The sequence below is a fragment of the Lissotriton vulgaris genome, chromosome 2_2 (genome assembly GCF_964263255.1).
Source record: "Lissotriton vulgaris chromosome 2_2, aLisVul1.2, whole genome shotgun sequence".
NCBI classification, from domain to species: domain Eukaryota; kingdom Metazoa; phylum Chordata; class Amphibia; order Caudata; family Salamandridae; genus Lissotriton; species Lissotriton vulgaris.
The window spans coordinates 28211837-28236929 of NC_141688.1; the positions used below are offsets into that span (position 1 = coordinate 28211837).

Here is a 25093-nt window from a genome sequence, read left to right on the forward strand (position 1 = left end):
GTGAGGTATCTATCAGAACCCCCAGATTCCTGGCGGATTGAGAAGGAAGGGGACAGTCCCCAAGGGACACAGGCCACCAGCCGCTCGACCAGACGTCCTGGTGGCCCCCAAAGAGCAGGACCTCTGTCTTCTCTCCGGTTAACTACAGGCAGTTCTGAATCATCCATTGGGATACTGCCTCCATGCAGTTCCTGAAGTTCCGGGCAGAGTCACTCACAGACTCAGTGAGGGAGACCATAATTTGGGTGTCGTCGGCGTATGACAGTACCTCAAAGATCTCACTACCTTAGCAAGTGGGGCCACGTAGATGTTAAAGAGTGTGGGACTTAAAGAGGATCCCTGGGGACCCCACACTGCACAGGTTTGGAGGGAGAGAGGAATTCGCTCAACTTCACCCTTTGTTCTCTTTGGTTAAGGAAAGAGGCAAGGAGGCTCAGAGCTGGGCCTCCGACTCCTATCTCCCTGAGTCGTGAGACCAGGACAGAGGGAGACAGGGTGTCGAAGGCCGCCGTAAGGTCGAGCAGGACCAGAAGAGTGGTGTGGCCCTTATCGACCTTTGAGCGGATGTTATTAATGACCACAGTAAGGGCAGATTCGGTACTGTGGGCTCTTCGAAAGCCATGCTGTGATGTATCTAGTAAGCTGGAGTCATCCAAGAATGAGCTAAGGTGGCGGTTCAGATGCAATTCAAGTATTTTAGCAGGTGCAGGTAGCAGAGAAATAGGGCGAAAGTTTTTCAAAACCACAGGGTCCAAGGTGGCCTTCTTCAGGAGAGGTTTAACGACCGTCATCTTCCATGAGAGAGGGAAGGTTCCCTTCGTGACTGCTCAATTCATCTTCTCTAAGAGGGGGGGAATAGCCACTTCCCTACAGGCCTTTAGGACCTTAAGTGGGCAAGGGTCCAGAGGGAAGCCAGATTTGGTGATGTCAAGGAGCTGCTTAATCCCCTCCAAGGTAAGGAGAGGGAAGTTAAGGAGGCTAGCACAGGGTCAATTCGCCTGATGTCCAGCATTGGGAAGGGCAGGGGAGGAAGGAGAACCCATCTCTAGGTTGAGGGATTCAAGGGAGTTATAAATATCTGCAATTTTAATATGAAAGAAAATCGAGATTCTATCACAAAGCTCCTGGGTTTCCACTATGGGGTCCACCTCCTGAGGGGAGCAGAGGGTATCTATAATCTTAAAAAGGTCTCTGGAAGAGTTCAGGGAGGCAGTCAAGTTAACAAAATGAGCCCCTTTTTCCTCAATTATTGCCAGCTTGTATTCTTTTAGGAGACGCTTATGTTGTTCTTTCTCCTTAGGATCGAGATGAGCCCGCCAGAGCCTCTCCTGTTTTCTGCATCCCTGCCTCAGCAACCTGAGCCTATCTGAAAACCAGGGTGCTGGCGGGCTCTTTCTGGCAGAGTAGTGGTATTTGGCAGGGGCCAAGATGTCCACTTCCCCCGAAATGGTGTTTGAGAATTCAAGAGCAGCGGAGCTAGTATCGCTCAATGTGGAAGGCCTAAATCTATTCATAAATGGAGTGAGTCTCATTAGTAACCTCCTTAAAATTCCTTCTGAGTTCCCATCTCCTAGGGTCCGAGAGGGGGGGGAGACAGAATTTAAACTTGGGGACTTGGGCACCCTAGTGACCGGCTGCCTCTTCAAGGCATTCGATGTTCTAGGGTGACTATCATTGCATCTGCAACTGCAACTAAGTGCACCTAAGAATGCCTCAGGGCAGAAAGTGTGATGGCAGGGATTTCTGAGAGGTTTTAAAGCAAAAAGAGCTTGAGTTGAATAGAGGGCACTTACTTGAGAATGAACAGGGGGGGAGCCAGCATCCCTGGCCCCTGGCGCGAAATCAGCGCGGAAGGGCGCAGACGGGCTTGACTTAGGCATGACTTCGGAGCGCGCCCGCTGCGCGCGGAGAACATGGAGCCTAAATAAGGTGGCGCCTGAATGCAAAGCAGCGTGTGACCCTCCGTGACCAATGAGGGCAGGGACTCCAGATGTATGACGGCGCCCTCCACAACAAACGGGAAAACCCCGTGGTGGACCGGGGCGCTGGCAAGACTAGCGAGATGCAGGGGCGGCGAGCCTCTAGCAGGTAGGAGCCAGCAAGCGAATGTGCAAAAGTGGCAGAATCAGTTTTAAAATACACAGACAACAATTTTAAAAGCGCGACATCGTAATCATGTGGCAAGTAGATTTTAACAAGAAGAAGCAGTTTTAAAGACGAGGCATCGTAGTCATGCACTCACCAAATTGAAGCTAACCAGCACTGTGCAAAACATGGAGACTAAATAAGGTGGCGCCTGAATGCAAAGCAGCGGGTGACCCTCCGTGACCAATGAGGGCAGGGACTCCAAATGTATGCCGGCGCTCTCCACAACAAACGGGAAAACCCGTGGTGGAATAGGGCGCTGGCAAGACTAGCGAGATGCGGGGGCGGCGAGCCTCTAGCAGGTAGGAGCCAGCAAGGGAATGTGCAAAAGTGGCAGAATCAGTTGGTGGTAGGACCACCATTGAGCCAAACATTGATGAGGAAGCCTGGCATCTACATTTTAAGCATTTTAAGCAGTTATATTCAAGCCCGCCTATCGGATTGTGTGCCAGCGAAATTATGGTATGTTGCCCTACCCACGATCCCCCATGGGAAATACCCCCTTGCTCTATGGATGAGGTACTATCTGCTCTGGTAAAGTTATTACCAAACAAAGCACCAGGATTAGATAGAATTCCCGGTGACTTGTACAAAAATGAGCAGGTAGTGTGGGCTCCATATCTTCAATTACTTTATAACGCAATTCTCCAGGGTCTCCCTGCCCCTTCTACGTGGGCTGGTGCAGAGATAATCCCCATTTATAAAAAAAGGGTCCCCCATCGACCCTGCTAACTATAGGCCAATTAGCTTTTTGACGTGGCCCAAAAAATCTTTGCAAGGGTGCTATTGGGAAGATTGCAGGATTGGATGGAAGACCATGATGTTTTAACCCCGTTGCCAGCAGGATTCAGAGTTAAAACTTCTACTGTGGACCAGTTGTTTAGGCTCCAGGTGATTTACTGGAAGCATGTAGTGCTGGAAGGAGGGAGTTTATACCTTACCTTCGTGGACTTGAAATCAGCGTTTGACATGGTGGACCGTGAACAACTTTGGGGTATCTTGCTGGACATGGGTGTACCACCATATCTCTGCTATCAGCTTAAACACCTCCACGAGGGAACATTTTCTAGGGTAAGGTACGGGAAATATGGGCAATTAACGGCTCCCTTCCCCGTTGATAAGGGGGTGAGGCAGGGCTGTGTGCTTGCGCCGACCCACTTTCCCTCTTTCTCTACGGGTTAATTGAACGTCTACTCGCCATTAAGGATATAGACTCTCCCAAACTAGGACTCCGTAAATTCCCTGCACTAATGTTTGCGGATGACACCCTGCTCCTCTCAAAATCATCAATGGGGATGCAGCGAGTGTTAAGGGCATTTAGCCACTTCTGCAAAAAGAGGAATCTTGTGGTAAACATTAACAAAACAAAATACATGGTCTTTAACGCTAATTCCATAAGCTGTCCCCACCCAATAATGGATGGAAGACCCTTGGAGAGGGTCAATATTTGTGATTACTTAGGACTCTTTAAATGACAAAATGGGGTGAGGTCCCCAACTTAATAAGGCCAACCTGAGGTTAACCCAGGCAATTGGGGGAATTCAAAAAGTCCAGAAGAGTTGTCTTTTAAAGGTTATTAGTCCCCATCTAGAAATATACAAAGTTCAAGCTAGGTCATCTTCCTTATACGGGCCAGAATTGTGGGGTCATAGCTCCTCAAACGCTCTCATTTTGACCGAAAATAATTTTGTTAGACAACTTCTGGCCCTGCCAAAAAGTACACCCCTCCTACCACTAAGGATGGACCTAGATATCCTCCCAATATCGGATATAATCTCCTCGCGACAAAGTGGTCAGACGACAACATAGGCCCCCTGGGTTGAATCAACGTCAAAACCAGCTTCGAGCGACGTCATTTCGACTCAGTGTCGTCGGGGAAGAGGATGTGATTGGCACCGCTGATGGGCACCTGTGGCACGGAAGGCACATAGTTCGGGTCAGACGCTGGATCTGATACCAGAGGCAACTCCGGCGCGTGGCCGGAACCAACCGCGTCAAATCTGACAGGGCCCCTCTCGACTACGCAGGGCCCGAAGGCTCACCAGAGAAGTTGGCCTGCTCAAGTACGCGGCGCATGGCCTCGTAGAACTCTTTGACTTGAGCAGGGTCGCTCCAGCTCCCAGAAAAAGAGGGAGGCGCAAAGTCGACCTTGGCTCCGGCTCTGCGTAACCGCGCCTAGAGGGTTGGTGCTCCTCACCTCCTTCGTCGACGGACAACAGTTGAGGTGAATATGTGCCTCTTACCAGAGTGTCCCATCACCTCGAGCGGGACAAAGAGGACTTTGGGCTCTGATAATGGTCCAGCGACCTCCTCTTCCTCGATCGTGACCGGGACCCCTGCAGAGTCTCGCTTGACGATGTCGGCTGTCGGGCCGCAAGGAGCTTTAAACACGATCTCCCTCGAAGACATCCTCACAGACGGTGAAAACGATGGAATTCAACAAAAGGTCGAAAAAAATCTGTCAAAAAGTGACAGAGGGGTAGTTCTTCCCAGATTGGCACTCAAGTGGTGCGGAAAGAAAAGCACTGACGTCTGCATACCTGTGTGGCGCCTATATAGGTATTGGGATGTCATACACGATGCTAACAACGCCGACGTCAAGTGGAGATTAATGGAGCCATCTAACGGCACACACAAGGGGTATTGCTAAGCAAACGTTTCCAGATCCAGTCTGACACCTGGGAAATTCAAAGGTAAAGAATCTGCAGTTAGAAGTCTCTATCAGATAGAAAAGGTTTCAGGGAGGGTTCAACTATACCAATGCATTATCAATCAACGTAACTTATAAGTACAATATATCATAAAAGCAAAATGTATTATTCCATGAGTCATCTTTCATTTAGATATAAGTGAGACAGTAAGTATACCAAAGAGTACTTGAGCAAATTTAAAACATGGCATCAAAAGAGAAAAGAAATTATAGCATCTGTATATAAGATCACATGACGTAGTTCTTAGAATTGCTAATGGAGACCAAGCGAGTTCTATATTGATGTCCAATGCCGAATATCCAGTCATATTTAAAGCCAGTGTTGAAGTAAGCAGCCTATCTGCTTACCTCAACACTGGCTGTAAATAGGACTACAATCATGAAATCTAAGTGTTATGTCATAAGATCATATAAACAGATGCTAACATCTCTTTTCTCTTGTTGATGTCATGTTTGTAATTTGCTCAAGAACTGTTCAGTATATTAACGGCTCCCTTATATTTATCTAAATGATCTTTATGAAAAGATGAGTTATGGAATAATATATTTTGTTTTCCATGATATACTGTGCCTCTAAGTTATGTTGATTTATAATGTGTTAGTGTAGCTAAATCCTCCCTGAAACCATTTCTATTTAACATTTATAATATGCTTACTTTCAATGGATTTTAAAAAGATTGCCAGAATTTAAAATTCACAATGTGTCATTAAAGTTTAAGTGTGTAAAGAGTTTATATAGTCCAAGCTATTTATCATTTTACTGGTTTGATTTCTATTCCACCGATAACTTGTGAGTGTTTATATCATGTGGGTGTTTATAACATGTGTGTAATATTAATCTCTAGGACGCTGGAGAGAATTTATTGCAATTTTTTGGGAGATATTCAGTTGTACGCACTAAGTAAAGAGTGAACAGAACATACTTAAAAGTGACTTTATAACTCCCAACGAAGAAAACTCAAGGTGTAAATCATTGCCAAATATTTAGAAGCTATCAGATGTATTTTATAAATCATCTCACAGCATGCACATAAAATCTACCCTGAGCCTGAAAGACATTGGCTATACAAGGCTAGTGATTTACTTACTGCTAAGCTCTACAATTGGAATCATCTCTACAGATGTATTATTCTACAGTCATGTGTTGTAAAAATCCAGAGAAATTTAATATAATGAATTCTGTAGTAACCGTTTTAAATGCCACAAAGGTAAACCTAATACATAATTTCACAACATATTTTAAAACTACATTGGTATGCATTTCAAATCTCAACGTCATGCGTTTATAGCCAACCCAAAGCAGGCATTAGAAGAATAAGTTATGAACCCCCAAGGGCATGTTTCGCATAAAAATCTTTAAGGCATATTATATAAACATTACAAGAATGTCATAGCATGAGGAGTTCATGCTTCAAGACAAATGTTCTAAATCCTCTTTAAAATAGGTCATGAACTCTCCCAAGGAATGTGTGATTAATACTATGCAAAGAAAATGCTATAAATTATGCTCCCTTGTGCTTTATGTATCTCCAGGGCATATGTTTAAACCCTTTAAGGCATGGATACGACTCCCCAAGGCACGTTATAAATTCCGGAACGCACTCTCAAATCCCTAGAGAAAATGTGTTTGTCTATGTTTCAAACACATGTCCTAATAATCCTCAAAGTTCATAAAATAAAAGTGTCTATTTAGATCCTTTAATTAGATATTCAAGAACTAGTATAACAATAAAACTTACACAAACCTTGCATCAAATATTGTACTGCAGTAAAGTGCACCATAAATCATCCCTGAGTGCTGGCATTAAGTTATTAAAAAAAGGAGAAATCCAAATCCCCAGCTACATGTATTATGTAAATCCTGACCAAGGAATATACTTGCAACTCTTCTGAGAAGGTGCAATAAAGCTTTCACAAATTGTAAATGCCATCAAAGCAGTATGACAAATAGCCTTCTCAATGCTGCCCTAATAAATCATCCTCCACTGCATGTCAGATAAAACTCTAGAACTGTGACTTATGCACTCTCTTTTCTTCCATCAAAAACTGTAAATTCTTCCTATGCTATATTTCCCACGGATGACTGTCAGAGAGTTCTAGCACGCTTTGGCATATTACTTGAATCTGTAAATCTAGGTTAGCATCCCCCGATTTATCACTTAAACCTAACCGACATGTGTTAGCATTTCTCAGTATACTACATTTAGCTGTGAAATGTGATAGCGCACACCAGTATATCATATGAACTTATTAGACTTGTGCTATAATCTCTTGACATATACATCGGTCAGAACTGCCCTGGTTTTACTTGGTATAGCATGTGCATCTTTGACACACAGAAGCATCCCCAATACACTTTCACTGGTACACTCCTTTAACCCGCCAGTTCCCTGTTAACAATCTCTGCTGTATCAACCTAATCTGTCAGATTGGAATAAGCAATCCCCAGTTAGCCACCACACTATCAGAAAAGTATCCCCTAATATAGCACTTTAATCTTTTTAGGTAGTTGTTAATATGCCCAGGTGCACTGCACAATTCTGTGCCAGACCTGTGCTACGAAACCACCGGCCCCCAAGTACACCACATGAATAAGATCTATGCTAACATGATTGAGTATGAAATCCACCAATTTCAGTTATATGTATGCAATCATATTCAATATCAATCCCCCTCTGTGTTTTATGTGCTGGCACCAACCAGTATATGACTTGAAGCTTTCAATTTTACAGATCACCTGAGAGGCATTCAAAGGTGCATACTGAATACCTCTAGCATAAACTAAGACAGAGGTATGGTAGGAGTTCTAATATATTTTTGTGCCTCACACCTTCACAGTAGCTCTATAAACAACTCAAGTAGTTCTATAAATTCATTTCCCACATGAAATATAACCCTTTCAATGGAGGTTAGTGCTATGGAATCTCCTGGGAGCATGCAACTAACTACTCCAATGAATCATTTGACTTCTGTCCTCTCACAGTTGGGCAATTGGGAAATTACTATTTCAATTATAGGCACCAAAAGGCACACATTGTATACTCGCTGATTCCTGCCCTCCCCCAGAATGCACCTGGTTTCCATTTCCTGGTGTGTGCAATGCCATAGAGGATTGGGGGATATGATGCCTTACTGTACTTCTCCTCCTTGCATCTCTGCAGGATCTCTAAGCTCCTCTGATGGACAGGGTGATGGAGAAAGCTAAAACTATCGACACCTTTGAACCCCGCGCTTGTCACAGCATCATCAACGTCTTGGAGGCAAAATAAAAAGAAGGGAAGAGAAAGAGAGAAAGATTATACAAGCAGAAATCAGGAGGGGCAAGAAATGCTGCCAACTGGAGAAAAGAGTGTACTTCTTTTACTGCAAATCATACAGAAGTGTAATCATTCTAAAATGAAACCCATCAAATCCTCAGTGTTCCACCCCTGTCTAGGGCAGCCTCCAAGAATGAATCTGTATGCACTTAATAAAGAAAATGATGAACCAACTGAAAAGCCATTAACCAACTGAGTAAGCGTCATAACTCACCTTAAGGGTGGCCTTTACAGGCCATCCTTTGCTGTAGTGCAAACTGTCATCTCAGGGTTGCCACTAACAGGTAGTTGCTACTTGGAGTCTACAGAGGAAACTGATCTGCACATACTTTGCACACCAGTATCCTCTAAGACCCCAATAGTGCAATAGTCCAGAATTTGTTAGGAGCCCTTACTAACACTCTTCAGCTCAGAATACAATCCATTGACATCAGGGACGTGATAGCATTCTGCTAGGGGAGCTGGAAAGACTATCACAAGAGCAGGGAAAGTGTAGAGGAAGGCACATAATATATTACATGCTATTTGCCGGTAAAGATTACAGAACAGAATAGAAAGAGTGTTGCCTTAAAATTAGGAAATAAAGGTGTACGTCAGTTGTTCAACAGCAAAAATAAACGGGAGTGCGACTGTTCATCAAATCAGACAGAAAAGACTATTGTAAATGCAGCACTGAGAAGTAAATCAATTAAGAGGGATTTATACATGGTGCACCCTACAGAAAATTACATAGAATGGATTTGAATATGCTACATTGAGCAGCTAAATAGAGAGACCAGAACTGTATATAAAACAGTAAAATAAACCAGCGAGGAACAATGGGTATACGGTACACTAGCAAGCAGAAAGGATGGATTTGAATGCTGCTCATTTCTTTCTTTTTTAATAAAGAGGGCCAATTTGTTTGTAACTGCACATTCGAATACATAAGTATGCATGTTAAATTAAAGCAAGTCGTCTTACTTTGAACTATATTCCCATGGACTGTGAAGACATCACCTGAGTCAGCATATTTACATTAGGAATAGAATGTGAAGTAGTGAACAGAGAAATTAAATACTACTCAATCTTCAAGTTGCCATGAGTATATTGTGTGATTCTACAGTAAATAGCTGTTGGTAGCATTTGAAAATTAGCAGAACTGAGAGAGGGTTCCTAAGCATCTAAAAGTCTGTCAAAGTATGTTGGAATAACACTGGTACTAAGGTCAGATGTAGTGGCAAAAACAAAAGGGTGGCTTTGGGTCTTGTTGGTCACATTCTTGGAGAATCCATTTGGCAGACCTAGCATGGTATCACAGTGCAATGTGAATGTTGTTCCTGAATGTTGTTCCATATACTGGGACAATCTTAGGTAAAGGGGACAAACACCTCTTTCGAGAGGTGTCATATTGCAGTGAGCATAAGGGAAATGTCATGGGCTGTACATCATCAACACATAGGCGCAACAGGGCTAGTTCCTGAGGAGTGAGGTTTGATGCAGGTCAAGTGAAACAGAGAGGGAAAAGTGCAAAATCCATTTTGTGAAATAGTTCTGCATAGCAAGAGAGTCCTGAATCTAGAAAGCATGGAACAAACTTTGAACTGACGATCACAGGTAGTAAGTAAAAAAAGGTTGATTGGTATAAGAAATGACTGCAAGAGCAAGTGGGATAGAAGAGGAATTAAAAGATAGGTGGGAAGAGGTAATACATGACAGAGAAAAAAGGTGGTAAAAAGAAGAAAGACGAAAGAGAAAAGTAATGCAAACAGAGGACAATGTGAAATATTAGGAAAAAGATAATGGAACATGTCATAAAAAGCGGGAAAAGGGGAAAATCGAAGATGGTACAAGCCGACATATGCAGTGTGTGACCAGAGGGCTGGTGTAAGTGGTCGGAAAATACCTAATTCTCTATGGACATACTGACAGCCGACATATGGGTTCAAGATTTTCTTTACAGCAATGGTTCCTCTGGAAAACTAAAACAAGCAATCAGTGAGGGGATCAATGATGATAAAATATGTATTTAATATAGTAGTGACTTCTAGAGGCATGAATGAAAACAGTAGAAGGCAATGTTTTCATTGGTAGTTAAGTGGGTGAGTGTTACCAGTGTCCTTAGAATTACATTCTGGAGATGCTCTTCAAGAAGTCATGATTGTGTATTGAGGTGTGGAGTTTTTGAGATGAGACATTAACACAACTATGGGCATTGGCATCACTGGGTAATGCAACAATAAGAGTCCACATCCAAGTGTTTGGGTAATATCACTAGTACATTGCATTAGCTAGACTGGGTACCTGTATGGTGAGTGGTTACAGAGCTACTGTGCCGGCCACTCTTATGTTAAACCAAGAAGGTATAAAAAGAAGACAACTCCTCACTTACCAATCTTTTTTTTTGCGTGTCGCTTTCCAGCCTGCCTAAAAGCCACCATGGCCCTGAAGAAGGCCCTAAGGACAGCCCAGCGGAACACGACTACTGGCTCAATGCCGATCATCCCACAAATGAAGGCGTTCTTACTGCTTCTCAGCAGAGCCACAATGTCTGGCCGCATGTGGTCTGTATTCTTCTCACGGAAGTCCTATGTAGGGAGAGGATCCCCAAAAAACAAAGTATGATTTGAGCAGTTAGTAGCAATTAGAAGACATGCCCATTCCTGTCACAGTTGTGTCAAATTCTATTGGGCATGCTGCAGAATAGTGTGGCTTCTACAGGTTACTATGCAAAAAGGAGAACTTTCAAACAGGGTAGTGAGTAGCAGGGAGCAGTATTTAAAAAAAGACTGAATTAGCAAGGATATTTGCTGAGCACAGACTAGGCACCAAATAGAGAATATGCAGCATGAAGGAAGCAGGGATTTGGAATGTGTGTTTCTAGACCTGTAGTGTGAGCATTACAGAAACAATTGTATGGCTCAGGAATAAGAGTAATCAATGCAATAATAATGGGATCCGTGGCAGATTCTCTTCCGAGGACCACACACATTTCAGAAATTTAGCTAAAATTGTCTTTAAAAATTGCAAATGTAGAAAAACTCTTAAATGGTATTATGCAATAACAAACATAACAAGGACTTTGAATGTTCTCTGATATAAAGCCACGAGATCTAATGAACAAGTTACTTACCTTAGAAGATGCTTTTTCTGTTAGAGCCTATCTAGCAGCAGATTCCTTACCTTTCGAATATCCCCAAGGAATCAGACTGCATTTGAAAACTCTTCAGCAGTGCCTTTGGAAGTTGGAGCCTTGCGGCTCTACACTGACACTTTTCTGGTCTGTAAATGGCAGGGGGGCCCTATGGTGTCAGTTACTTTCAAGACTGTCCATAGCCCCACAGGTAGAACTCCGAAAGCAAATTAATAGACAGTGTGCAGATTCCAACACTTGGGATTTTATTAATGGATAGAGTCCAGTCTCAGAAAGGGGAGGATGGGAGGGTCAGTGCGGAATCTGCAGGTAGAGTCTCTACCAAAAAGAGCTTTACTGAAGGTAAGAAAATTGGGGAGGGGGGAGAATCGTGGGAAAATGGGAGTGTCTGAAAGGAATCTGTGGCTAGATAGTCTTTACCAGATAAGGCATTCCTGAAGGTAAATAAGTTGTTCTTCTCATAGAGACTTCTAGCCACAGATTTCTTTATCTTAGAATAGCTACTGAAACCACCCTGGAGGTGGGTGTGCTGACCAATTTCACATGAGGAAGTCCTGCAGGACCGAACAGGAAAAATGCCCATCCCTACAGGTCCGACTGTCCAGGCAGAAGTGCTTGGTAAACGTGTGAAGGGAAGCCCACATTGCTGCCAAGTAGATGTCCAGGACAAGAACTCGGCATGCCAACACAGTGGTTGCAACTTTAGCCCTGGTGGAATGAGCAAGAAAATCCTCAGGGGGCTGCTTCTTATGTTATGTTATGTTATGTTATGTTAAGGGGGTGCTTGTAAAGCGCACTGACACCGTGGGTTTCCTGGCGCTGATTGAATGCAAGGGGAGCAGAGGGATTTTAGCTAGATTGAGGAAACAGCCAGGTTTTTAAAGATTTACGGAATTGGATAAGAGTGTTGGAAGTTTTGACTGGGAGGGGGAGAGAGTTCCAGAGTTTGGGGCCAAGGTATGCAAATCTCCGACCACCAGATCTACAAAGTTTGATGGGAGGAACAGCCAAGAGGTGTAAGTGTGATGATCTGAGATTGCGAGGGGGACAGTAGGGCCGGATGAGGGATTTCAAGAATGCAGGGCAAGAACCAGAGAGGGATTTGAAAATGAGACAGCCAAGCTTAAAGGCTGCCCTCAGCCTGACTGGGAGCCAGTGCAACTGGATAAGGAGGGGTTTGGCCGACTGCCATTTCGGTATCCCGAGGGTCAGTCTCGCCGCCTGGTTTTGAATGATTTGCAGCCTATAGATGGAAGATTTAGGCAAGCCATGATAGATGGAATTTGAAAAATCCAGGCGGGAGAGGACGAGGGCCATGATGACTTGCAGCAGGGCATCTGGGGTGAGAAGGTAAGCCACCTTCCTGATCCTGCGCAGCTGGAACATACAGGAGGAGACCACCGTCCCCACCTGAGGCCCAAGGGATAGTCCGGCATCAATAGTGACCCCAAGACTTTTCACCGCGGCCACCGGGATAGGGGGGGGGGGGGGGGGGCCCAAGTTCTGCCGGCCAGAAATGCGAACCCCAGTTGGCAGCGCTCCTACCAGGAAGGAGGAGCTCCGTCTTTCCTGGGTTCAGTTTTAGTTGGTTCTGAGACATCCACTGAAGGATATGGGACATGACTGCCTGGAAGTTAGAAATAGCAGAGGGAGAGTTTAGAGGAAAGATGAGTTGCAGGTCGTCCGCGTAATTAAAAACGGTGACGTCCCACTGCCTCAAAGAAAGAAGAAGGGGGCGGAGATAGAGATTGAAAAGGAGAGGGGATAGAGAGGAGCCCTGGGGGACCCCACATGGCAGGTGCTCCCTAGGAGCCCTGAGAGTGCCTAGGCTAAGGGTCTGGGATCTCCCGGTGAGAAAGGATTTGACCCATGCCAGTGCCAGGCCCTGGATGCCGGCCTGTTCGACACGGCGGAGAAGGATGTTGTGATCCACCGTGTCGAAGGCGGCCGACAGATCTAATAATACCAGGGCCTGAGGGGTACCCTTGTCAGCTCCGTCTCTCAGGGCATCCAGGACGGCCAAGATCACAGTCTCCGTAGAGTGGCCGGGGCGGAAGCCGGCCTGGTTAGCTTCGAGGAAGTTGGAGCTCTCAATGAACCCTGAGAGGCAGGCAGTGACATGGGCTTCCAAGATTTTAGAGAAGAAAGGCAAGAGAGAGATAGGACGATAGTTCGCCGGGACGGCAGGATCTGCTCCCGGCTTCTTCAAAAGGGGCACCAAGACGGCCTCCTTGAAGGAGCTGGGTACCGTCCCGGAAGAGAGAGAAGAGTTCAGCAAAGGAAGAATACAATCAGGTAAAGAGTGGCAGATGTCCCGAAGTATGGAAGGCGGACAGCAATCATCAGGAGAACCAGACTTAATGCGGACGGCCAGGGTACTTAGGGATGTAGGGTCAAGAGGAGGAAATTGAGTGAAAGAGAGAACGTTGTGAGAAGGGATAACAGAATCAGCGCCAGGAAGGGTGGCCGGAATGGTGCCCTTAATCATAACAATTTTTTGAATAAAAAAAGTGCTAAGTGCATTACAGGATTCCTGCGTGGGGACCTGAGTCGGGAGTGTCCTGGGGTCAGAGGTGAATTCGTCGAGGACTTTGAAGATTTCCTTCGACTTGCAAGGGGCTGAAAGGATTTTCTCTGAGGCATAGGCTTTTTTGGCTGCAGAGATGGCTGAGTTATACTTATTGCGGGCTGCTACATAAGTATCTCTGCTTGGCAAGCAGTAGTCTCTTCTCCACTTGCGTTCTGATTGGCGGAGTTCCAGCTGTAAAGCTTTAAGTTGGGGGGTGTACCATTTATGAGAATTACTGTGCCGGGACCGGGGGAATTTAATTAAGGGGGCAAAGATGTCACTGGCTGACGTGAGCCAGTCAGAAATATGGCCGTCTAGCTCATTGGTGCCAGTATTGCTGGGATAGGGGGGCGTGTGTGGGACAGATGGAGAATTAATTTAGAGGAGTCCACAGCCTTCCACTTGCGAGCGGTGCCGCCCTCCCGCGGGGGGATCCTGATCTGACCGGCCACTGAGATGGTGATGTCAATTAGAAGGTGGTCAGACCAAACACAGGGTGTGGTAAGTGGGCAGGAGGACTTGACCCCATGAACCCAAATGTGGTCAAGAATGTGACCGCCACTGTGGGTGGGAGACTTGACTAGTTGACTAAAGTTCAGGCTCGAAAGAGCTTCGAACAATTCAGTGGCGTGAGGACCAGCATCCTTATGCTGGAACCAATAATTAAAGTCCCCAACGATGGCTATACGGGGGGAGGAAATGGCAAGGTTGGCAAGCTGTTCAGTGAAGGCTGCGGGAAAAGTAGGCATAGGCTGAGGAGGGCGGTAGAGTACCACAAGGGTGACTGCGCCTACCTCAGTCCCGAGGCTGAGAACCAGATTATCCACTTCAGGGAGGATCATAGAAGTGGAAGCGACGACCTTAAGGTTCTTACGGATTACTGCCGCGACCCCTCCCCCGGAGCGGCCCCCTGGCCGGTTGACATTTAGCATATAATAATCTGGGGGTAACGCTGCCAGGATGTCCGGGAGGGAGTCGTCAGTAATCCAGGTTTCCGAAAGTAAAAGGACGTCTGGGCTCTCAGTCGTAAGCAGATGAAAAATTTCAGTTTGGTGTCTGACTAAAGAACGAGTGTTTAGATAGAGTAAACGGATCTGTGACTCAGGAGTGGTAGGTGAGGCGAGAGAGATCTCCGAGGCCAAGTGGGGGAGGAGATTGCTGGCGATGTCTAGTGAAGTGATCCGCTTCCAGGTGTCCTGCGATAGGGGGCTGGCAGCGGATTGGAGAAGCAGGAGGGCAGAAGAGGTATAAGAAATGACAGTGGCAGCACCCCCAGCCCCTGGGCCCGTCCGGCCGCGGATAGGCGCAGACGGGCTGGACTTAGGCGCGACTTCGGCGCGCTGACGGCGTGCCCGCTGCGCCCGTCCGCTGCGCTCCCTGTGAGGGGGCGCCATTTTATAGGGCTGGGTCGGTGCTGGTCCGAGCGCTGCACTGCTCACTCACACACCCTCCCTACCCAAGATGGCGGCCACCAGCGCGTCCCAGCAGGAATTAATCTCCTGCGTGGGCGCCCGTGGTCATGAGGCGGCAAGCAACAGGAGCGCGAAAGGGACTGCTCAGCGCGCAGTCAAGGTGAGCCCTGTATAACAAAAAGGGTTAACATGCACAAAGTAAATAAAATAGCCAATGCATCGCAGATTTTGGATACAGAGCATGATCCATCATGTGATGGTCCTCTTCTGTACAGCCCCTCCTTTCTTCAGAAGAGTTGGTAGTCCACACAGAACTCTCAGGTGTGACCAAGGTGGAACAAATATGCTCTTTTCAGGTCCAGATGGTGAAGTCGCTCCTCTTCCATGGAGGGATTAGGCAGAGCCTAAAAAGTAGGCAGAGTGATGGATTGGCCTATATGAAAAGGACTGACCACTTTTGGGAGAAAGGAAGCGCTCGTACGAAAGCACCCGTTTGTCTGGGTAGATGTTCGGATAAGGAGGATGACCAGGCCTGAAGCTCACTGACCTTCTGGGTAGATGGTGTGGCCACGAGAAAGGCCATCTTAATGGTAAGGAGCCCAATTGTGCAGGGGCTCAAAAGGAGTGCACATAAGGAAAATGAGGACGAGACTAAGGTCCCACTAGGGCATAAAAAAGGGAGATGGTGGAAACAAATGTAAACCTTTCGGAAACCTATTTACAACAGGGCGATTCGAAGAGAGATGGCTGATCAGGCAACTTCAGAAAAGCTGAAATGGCAGACAGATAGCTCTTCAGAGTGCCCAGAGCAGAGCCCTGCTGGCAAGGCAAAGGATGAATAGAAGAACCTGAGAAAGTGGGGCAGATAGTGTATTCATTTGTCTTGCTGTACACCATGCCACAACTTTTCCCAAACGGCAAGCATAAACCATCCTTGTAGAGGGACTCCTGGCTGCCAAGATAACATTAAAGACTTCGGGAGGAAGGTTGAAAGCGGTCAACTGTCACCGCTCAATCCCCAAGCAAGATGGTGAAGCGCTAACACGTTCGGGAAGAGAATCCTTCCATGCTGATGCAATAGAAGATCCTCTCGAAGGGGAAGCCTTATTGGAAGACCGATGGTCATGCTCAACATCTCAGGATACCAGACTCTCCATGCCCAGTCCGGAGCCACAAGGATGACCTGGGCCCAGTCATTCTTGATCTTCTTGATAACTCTGGGCAGGAGTGGTATGGGGACGGAAATAATACAGAAGGTCTGAGCTCTACTCACAACGAAAAGTGTCTCCGAGCGGGAGCTGCCTTGGAAACTCCAGTGCTCCAATGTACTTTTCATATTGTGCGTTCTCTGTGTTAGTGAACAGATCTAAGTAAGGTTCTCTCCGCTCCTGAAAGTGAACTTGCACCACATCCAGATGGCATCTGTAACTGAGTTTGTCTGAGCTGGTCCACAACCTCAACCCATCAGGCGGTAATGTTGTCCGTTGATAGTTGCACTAGCCTTGTCTGGATAGAGGGTAGAAAGGTTTTGAAGGACAATCAGATTGCTCGGAGCTCCAGTATGTTGATTTGGAGTATGGATTCCGCCAGAGCCCTCTGATCTCCACCTCTCCCAGATGGCCGCCACATTCCACATCCCAGGAGTAACGCATCTGCCACTACTGTTAGATCTTGTTGGGGAAGGAAGAGGCTTCTGCCGCTGATCCAATCCCAGTTTGTAAGCCACCACTGCATGTACTTTGCAGTTTCCTTTGAGATCTTGACCATGTCGGAGAGATGTTCCTGATGTTGTGCCCAGTGGGCCTTCAGGTCCTACTGCAGAGCCCGCATATGCTAATTGGCATGTGTAACCAGCAGGAGGCCGGAAGGCCCACGAGCCTAAGAGTCACTTACCGAAATCCAGGATAGAGGTTTAAACATTGGTAACATAGTTTGAATATCCTGATAGAGGTTTAAACATTGGTATCAGTCTGAATATCCAGGACCCACCATTCAAGAGGGTCTGCCCAAAACTGTGCTGTTTCCAGAACAGTTCCAATGAAAGGGAGCATCTAAGAGGGACTTGGGTGTAACTTCAGAACATTGAAAATGACCCCAGTGAATGTAGGAAGTGTGCTGTGTTCTGGTGGTGGGAGACGACAACCTGGGGCGAGCCCTCCTTCAGCAGCCAGCTTCGAGATGGGGGTAGACCGACACCCCTGATCTCTACAGATGATTTGCAACCACCATCTCCTTGGTGTACACCGTAGAGTTGCTGATGAGGACAAAAGGGGATCAAGGAGAACTGAAAGTGCTCATGGCCCACCGTGAACCGCAGGTAAGGCCTGTGGGCAGGCAAGACGGGAATGTGGAAATGTTTATCCTGCAAGTACAACACTACCAACCAGTCTCCTGCCTCCAGGGCAGACAGGACGTGGGCAAAAGTGAGCATTTGACTACTCCTTCTTGAGGAGGGAACGGAGAGAGAAGTTCGAGGATAGGGCAAAGGCTTCTGACCTTCCAAGGGCTGGTAGGCACCACGTCCACGGACATGCAGTAGATGGAAAGCTTGCTAGCCGCAGTGGCTGGGCCGGTAAGAATGTAGCTGTACGCCTCTTCAGTGGCTGCAAAATGATGGACAGAATGCAGAACAATGTCATATATTCACCCCAATACAGAGATCTGGGCCTAAATCCATCGTTTTTTTGCTCACCACACCACCCCAGTTCAGATATTGCCATATGCAAATCAGCCTTGACCCTGTGCCTCATGGGAACAGTCCAGTCCAAACTGCCAAGACATGTCTTCCCTGGACTGGAATCAAGCATCCTAGGACCGGTTTCTGGCTATCAGCCGTCTTCAGCCAGGATAGCTTGACTCCAGTGGTGTGTAGAGCACAGGACTCACGTCTGAGCATACCCGTCCCACTCGGGGTGACAAATGCAAAAAACAACAGTTGATGGACAGAATGCAGAACAATGCCATATATTCACCCCAGTACAGAGATCTGGGCCTAAATCCATCGTTTCTTTGCTCACCACACCACCCCAGTTCAGACATTGCCATATGCATATCAGCATTGCAAGCCGGGCTGAAGACGGCTGGAATGCCAGAAACCGGTCCTCGGAAGCTTGTTTCCGGTCCAGGGAAGGCATGGCTTGGCAGTTCGGGCTGGACTGTTCCCATGAGGCACAGGGTCAGACTGATTTGCATATGGCCATGTCTGGACTGGGGTGGGGTGGAGTGGAGTGCAAAAAAACGATGGATTTAGGCCGAGATCTCTGTACTGGGGTGAATGTATGACATTGTTCTGCATTCTGTCCATCAACTGTGGTTTTTGCAGTAGCCTGTAAGCAGGCATAGCGAGGCAAGATCTCTGTCGACAAAACTGCTGTCTAAATCAGATTGGTAGTGTTTAGGGTTAATGTTATGGCTTTACCTCTGTGTCATTTTAGGGGATATGTCAGTTTGTTTGGGAAGTAGAGGATAATGTAACCTGTGAACTGCAGTATATCAGTACTAAAGATTGTGTTTGTGTTTGACAGTACTGCATGACAATATTGTTTCAGTTGGAGGCAGCACCATAAAAAGTGGGTTAACGTGCCAGCTCTTCCGAAGTTCTGCCAGAAATCTGTTGACTAAACAGGGTTCCATGCATTGATGCATGCCGGGGTGTCATATCAATATAGAACGCTTTTTAGCATAGCTTCTTTGCAGATGCACTAACTACACATTTTTCGAATGGAGTAAAGGGTCTGCAAGTATGTGGCATAATGGGTGCTTAGTTACCAAATATCCGATATGTAAATACCTTATTCTTTTTTCCTCTGGGATCTCAACCTCTTAGTACTGTAGAAGTTTCCTATTGTTTTCCAGTTTTTGTTTCTTTTACCATTCAGAGTCGGCATCACCAGACGCAGCAGGGGAGAAGTCCGGGTTGCCAATGATGTGGGTCAGCAGGGAAGGGGTGAAGGAATGGCCTGTCATGGAAAACGGCAGGTTCTGATGAAGGTGTTAGTCGAGTAGTATAACACCGAAACGCGTCGACGCGTTTTGTTATTAAATCCAAACAAGGACAAGGGAGTAACAGATGTTAATGCATTTGTAATACTGTCTACTATCCCACCAATATCTAAAAAAGGTCCAGTGGATTCAGAAAAGTGGCAGAGATATCCTAGGCCACAATGTTAGGGGGTTTGTGAATAGATTTATTTGTCTTTTGTATTTTATCTGTGATGATTATTCTTCTCCTGTATTGCATAATTTTTACCAATTGTGACATTATTTTCCTTGTGTAATTTGTGATGATTATTCTTCTTCTGTATTGCATAATTTTTATTGACTGATATTGTTTTCCCTGTGAAATGAATTGTTATTTATTTGTTTAAAAAAAATTGTTTTACTGTACCTGTTCAAAGTTTTGGCTTTGGATTTCTAATTGATGTCCTTGCAATTTTGTGTAATCAGAGGTTTTTTACTTTACAATAAAATAAACAGACTGTGAACGTTCACTTTCTAGTGTGGACCTCTTTAACTATTGTTCCCCACTGTTGGGGAATTTTTGCCAGTGTTAGAATACTAGAATGAATAGACGTATGAATGGTTAGAATCTATACAGCAATATAGCAAATAACCGCTATAGTGCTACAGCTCATTCCCAGGCATTTCCCTTTGACCTAGCTGTCATGGAAGACATACTGTCCTACGCATTCAGGGTGGGCTTGGTGGGCCGGCTAGGAGTACACACCCTAAGTCTATATTTCTTTCTCAGCACAACACTTTCCAGATAGGAGTCCCAGCAATGTGTAGGTCCATGAATCACCAGTGCTTTGCATGGTCAGTCACTTTCCTTTCTACTATATATCTGAGTTGGCCTGATAAATGGTAATTAGCGCAGTTGGGGATTCCCAGGCCACCCTCCTCCTGAGGTAGGAAAGCTTATTTCTTATTTTTCCCTCCCAGCAGAAACTTTTAAATAGCTGTTGCATTTTGTCCATCACCCTTGGGGGAGGCTGCAATGGAAGTGGACACATCACATATGATAATTTGCCCGGAGAGAGTTTCCCACCAAGCCAGCACAGGCCACCCATTTGCCAAGACTGTAGGCCTTCGCAACCCAGTATCAAAGGAGTTGTGAACTTCTATCAGTTGAGAGGCAGATCTTAAACCCTTAATCCCTAAATACTATATGTGAATTTTGGCCCACATTAGTGGAAAGAGCCTTTGTAGTGTGTCTTGGGTTTTTCTTGGGTGGTTATATTTAGTATTTGGGATTTCAGTTTTATTTTAAAATCCAACACAAAAGACTGAGGTCACTCATCACCATTTGGATTGAGTGCTATGGGGCTCTGTTCGCATCGGCTCCACTAGGTGTTCCATACAGAGGGTAAACAGGAGCGTGTGACAGGGGCCAGACTTGCCTCATGCTCTACACACCTAAAAGAGGTCCAATGACATGTGGTTCATACTCACTCAAGCCTGTGAGTGTAAGTATCCACTCAGGACCCATGATTTGAACTTTGAGCCCAGTTTAGGATGTCTTTTAGGAAAGGACAGAGGCAGTATTCTGCTTTGTTCATGTCTAGTGCATTGAGCTTCTGTCTGACCAGCAACAACTACCACCAAACCCTGTGAGCACCTTACTTTTGGGTTGGTTTTTAAGTAACTATTCCTTCAAGCGCCTCTCTTTTCTTCACTTTCCTTATCACGTTCCACAGCAATTGCAATACATTTGCTCCTGATTACAGCCTTAAAAAAAGTCTCATGCGGAGGCTATTTGCGTCTTAGGTTTGTCATTTACTTGTAGAAAGCGCTGGATCAACCCTTGCATTTTGGTTTGGACTTTCTTGCTCCAGATTAGGTAGTCATTTAATCCCAAGCTAAAACAAGTGCTGCATGTTTGAGGGTCCCTCGGTGTTGCAGATATTAAGGAGGTCTCCGACAGGGCAGAAATTCCACTCTCAGCTGGCTGTGTCCTTATTTCTTTTTGTCATGAAAAAGTACCACACATTGTTCTACAGCCTACATGTCTCTTATTTAAGTTGTAGTGGTCAAGCATTTAGAACACGCTGAATCTTGGCCACAACTTGTACTGACACAATTCTGACCCCCCTTTCCTGATTGCCACCCCTAAATATTCTCACTTACAGCAAACGTCTAACATGGTCACTTCTGGGGTTCAAGACTGTCTCGCTTAGTCTCTTCTCAACTTGTGTTTGTTGCCTCTGAAGTCCCGGAGCCCTTCCTACTATGTCTCTGCAATCTGGGCCTAGAACAACCCCTTCGGCACTTGACTCTGTGGTAGCGATGGTGAGCAGTGACAGGCTTCTCAGGGGCAGAGTTTTACTTGTGGTGAGGAGGATGCTTCAAGCTCAGAACTCAATTACCCAGCAGGGCAATAATGGATTTTCCAATCTAGTGTTAGCTTTAGTTAAAAGTAAGCACTTTAATATGCGCAGAACACTCAGTACTACACGCTACAAGTCCTGGATACGAAAGGTTCTGTTCTTTGGGCTGGTAATCCCCTCCTTTCCTCACTCTCTCCCCTATCCCAGGTCTGAGTTATGTTTTGGGTAGGTATCAGGCACAGGTGCAGTTACACCTTTATTGAGTTTATGTGCTTGCTTACTTTTAAAAGTCCTTATTTGTCTCACCACTGCAGGTTTCATCTGGTTGTGGCAGGGACCTGTAGCATGTATCTGGTTCTTTCCCTCGTCTGGTGGGTGTATGACATGACAATACATACATTTGCTCCTACTGCCTTTACAACATGGGTATTACAGCTCGCTTATATTTACAACACATTGTAATACCACATATGGTTTTAAAATGCATGGTTTTACCACTCAGTTTTGTGGTATTGCCGCTCTTGCTCTCTAACATAGTTGTGGTCACAACTGTCTCAATATAGTTTGAAGCCAGCTACCATAAGAGAACTTCAAATAATAGTGATATGATTGGCAGAGTGTGCTCCTTTCACTGTTGGCCACTACATGCTCTGATTGGCTGGCCGCAACATGAAGAAAAATGTTGCAGCCACCACTACAGAACACGGGAACTCTCCAGTATGTGTGGGCGGAGCAGTGTTACCCCGTTCCTCTGGACCTTGTGGGAGGAGCTCCCAGAGGGACCTCACTTCAGCAAGAGCATATAGACCAGGCGCTGGCTTCCGCAGGATCGGAAAGCAATTTTCAAAAAACAGGGAGCGCTGTCTGTTGAATATTGGCTGCATACAGGCTGTTGGCCCTGCTGCTTATAACCCACCTTGCACACGGCCAAAGGTTGTGCACAACAGGTGGTGGCTGCCAGTGGGGTAGGTTGGAGCAGGGCCTTGCCACAGACCAAGGCCTGAATCCCAGCGCCACTCTGAGCATGACCAAAGGCCATGTGCAAAGTGGATTTGGTACAGTAACGTAGGGTAATCAAATATTACTTTACATTCAATAAAAGTCTACTAATTCAATGAAAAAATCAAAAAGTGTAAGTGACATAGTTGTATATGGGGCCAAATTTGAAAATAAAAGTATTGCGGGTTGACGCAACCCCTTTACTGCCACGAGAGTCCCACAAGAGGACAGGGCCACCTGGCTGCTGCCTACCGCTAGAAGCCTGCAAAAAACACAGTTGATGGACAGAATGTAGAACAATGTCATACATTCACCCTAGTACAAGGATCTGGGCCTAAATCCATCGTTTTTTTGCACTCCACACCACCCTGGGTTAGACACTGGCTATATGCAAATCAGCTCTGACCCTGTGCCTCATGGAAACAGTCCAGTCCGAACTACCAAGCCATGTCTTTCCCAGACCGGAATCAAGCATCCAAGGACCGGTTTCTGGCTATCAGCCTTCATCAGCCTGGATAGCTTGACTCCAGTGGTGTGGAGAGCCTGGGACTCACGTCTGAGCATCCCCACCACACTCAGGGTGAAAATTGCAAAAAACACAGTTGATGGGCAGAATGTAGAACAATGTCATACATTCACCCCAGTACAAGGATCTGGGCCTAAATCCATCGTTTTTTTGCACTCCACACCACCCTGAGTTAGACACTGGCTTTATGCAAATCAGCTCTGACCCTGTGCCTCATGGGAACAGTCCAGTCCGAACTACCGACATTGTTCTACATTCTGTCCATCAACTGTGTTTTTTGCAATTTTCCCGCTAGAAGCCAGCAGAATCAGAAAAACGTGTTAAAAATGGGGGCATGGATGACTGTGGTGGGCTGGCTGCATATGGACACTGGGGCCTGCGGCTTGGCCGTGCATGCCAGGTGGTGGCTGCCCGCAAGGGGTTAGGTGCAAGGCCTGTCTACAGGCCAGGCCCTGTGGCCAACCCCACTCTATGCAGAGCTAAAGGTTACCTTAAGACTGTTCAATTAGATTCTTCAAGCCCTGTCAAACTCCGACATCCTTCTTGAGAGAGCACACCAATAAGGGCGACCCTTCAGATCCTCTGATACCTCCCAAGACATCCTGAAATGGGTTCATCACTTTAAGCAGAAAAAAGGATATTATGGTAGCAGGTCAGGCTCTTTTGAGTGTACAAAACCTAGACTGTTTCAGGATGTATGCCCCTCCGCGCTTCAAAAACGGAGACTCCTGAGTCAAACCATGAACTACAAGAGACAAAAATAGTTAAAATACAAGTGAGGGCACCTGTTCGGTCTTTTCTTTGTTTGAAATAATAAAACACACTTTTTCAGTACCCTGCCTGAGGCACACCTCATTTTCTGCATCACGGAGGAACCATAGAGCACTGCAACGCCTACTGCTTTGTGTGAAAAAAAAAGAGCCCATAAATTGAAAGCAAGGGCAATGGACCAATGTATCTTTGACAAGTAACTCTCAAAGACCTTCATCAGAAGAAATATTTCTCTCAGAACGTGCAGTCATTAAAAAGCTACAAGTAGGTGGCACTGGGATGAGGAGTATATACTCTGGCATGGGAGGCTGTGACCTGTCATAAGCAATACATTTACAGTAGACTGGGTTCGACTGGACGTGGCAGCCCACTGAGGAGGAATGGTAATTGCTTGAGGATTGGGTGAGGGACCAACCATACAGCAACTACGCAACTATGCAGCTACTTAGCATCTTGGGGTTCTCATGACAAGCTTGATCAAGCAGGGAATTCGCCTATTTCTAGGCTACCTAGGTAGATGATCATTTGTCAGTTTAATCTTCGGTTTGAAGATGGGGGGAGGCCGGGTGGAGGGGGGGGCGGGGAAGAATGTACAAGTTCTTTTGAGCTTGGGGCTTAATGTAGGGACCATCCCAGAGTCCACATTCAAGAGTTCACCGCCTCACCCATGCCTACTAAAGGTTCTTTTCTGGCTCCCTGCAAGTAGAATGGCCAGACCTGACAGAGTGCAGAACTTTCCTTCACGGGACTTAAGGCACAGGGCAGAATGTTAAGGGTACAGACACTCCAGCCAAGCTCATGGTGCTTCTTAACATGCTCAAAGATTTGAAGTGACATCTGCCTCCGATTTCAGATCCACCTTCTCAAACGCAACCAGGCACGCTTGAGATCCAGTGGTTCCTTAGGCAGTACTTCTCCTCTGGCCCATAGAAGAAGGTGTGACTATCAAGCTGTCCAAAGCGTTAAAGATGACAGTTACTATTTCACTTGCAGAACTGGACAGAAGGCTCCTAGCCTTACGAATGTCTCTGAACGACCACACATTCACCATAGCAACAATGTGCACCCCCAGCAAGAACCAGGAAAACTTAATTAGAGGCGCCCTGTCAAATATCATACCTCGTCATTCATGGAATTCTTGATGGGGGGGACTTATGTATTGTCCTGGACACAGCGCTAGACCAT

General features: G+C 46.1%; 1 protein-coding gene across 5 annotated transcripts in view; it reads right to left on the minus strand.

The window, feature by feature from the left end:
* Nucleotides 1-25093, minus strand: part of MYO9A (myosin IXA) — a 1208318-nt gene that overhangs the window by 526720 nt on the left and 656505 nt on the right. For 3 of the 5 annotated variants that reach the window (XM_086959231.1, XM_086959230.1, XM_086959232.1), the window contains one exon: nucleotides 10544-10739. In XM_086959231.1, coding sequence (XP_086815357.1) covers nucleotides 10544-10739 — 196 coding nt within the window. Of the gene's footprint in view, nucleotides 1-7988; nucleotides 8109-10543; nucleotides 10740-25093 lie in introns of all 5 variants that reach the window. The other 2 variants (XM_086959229.1, XM_086959228.1) reach the window with 1 other exon arrangement.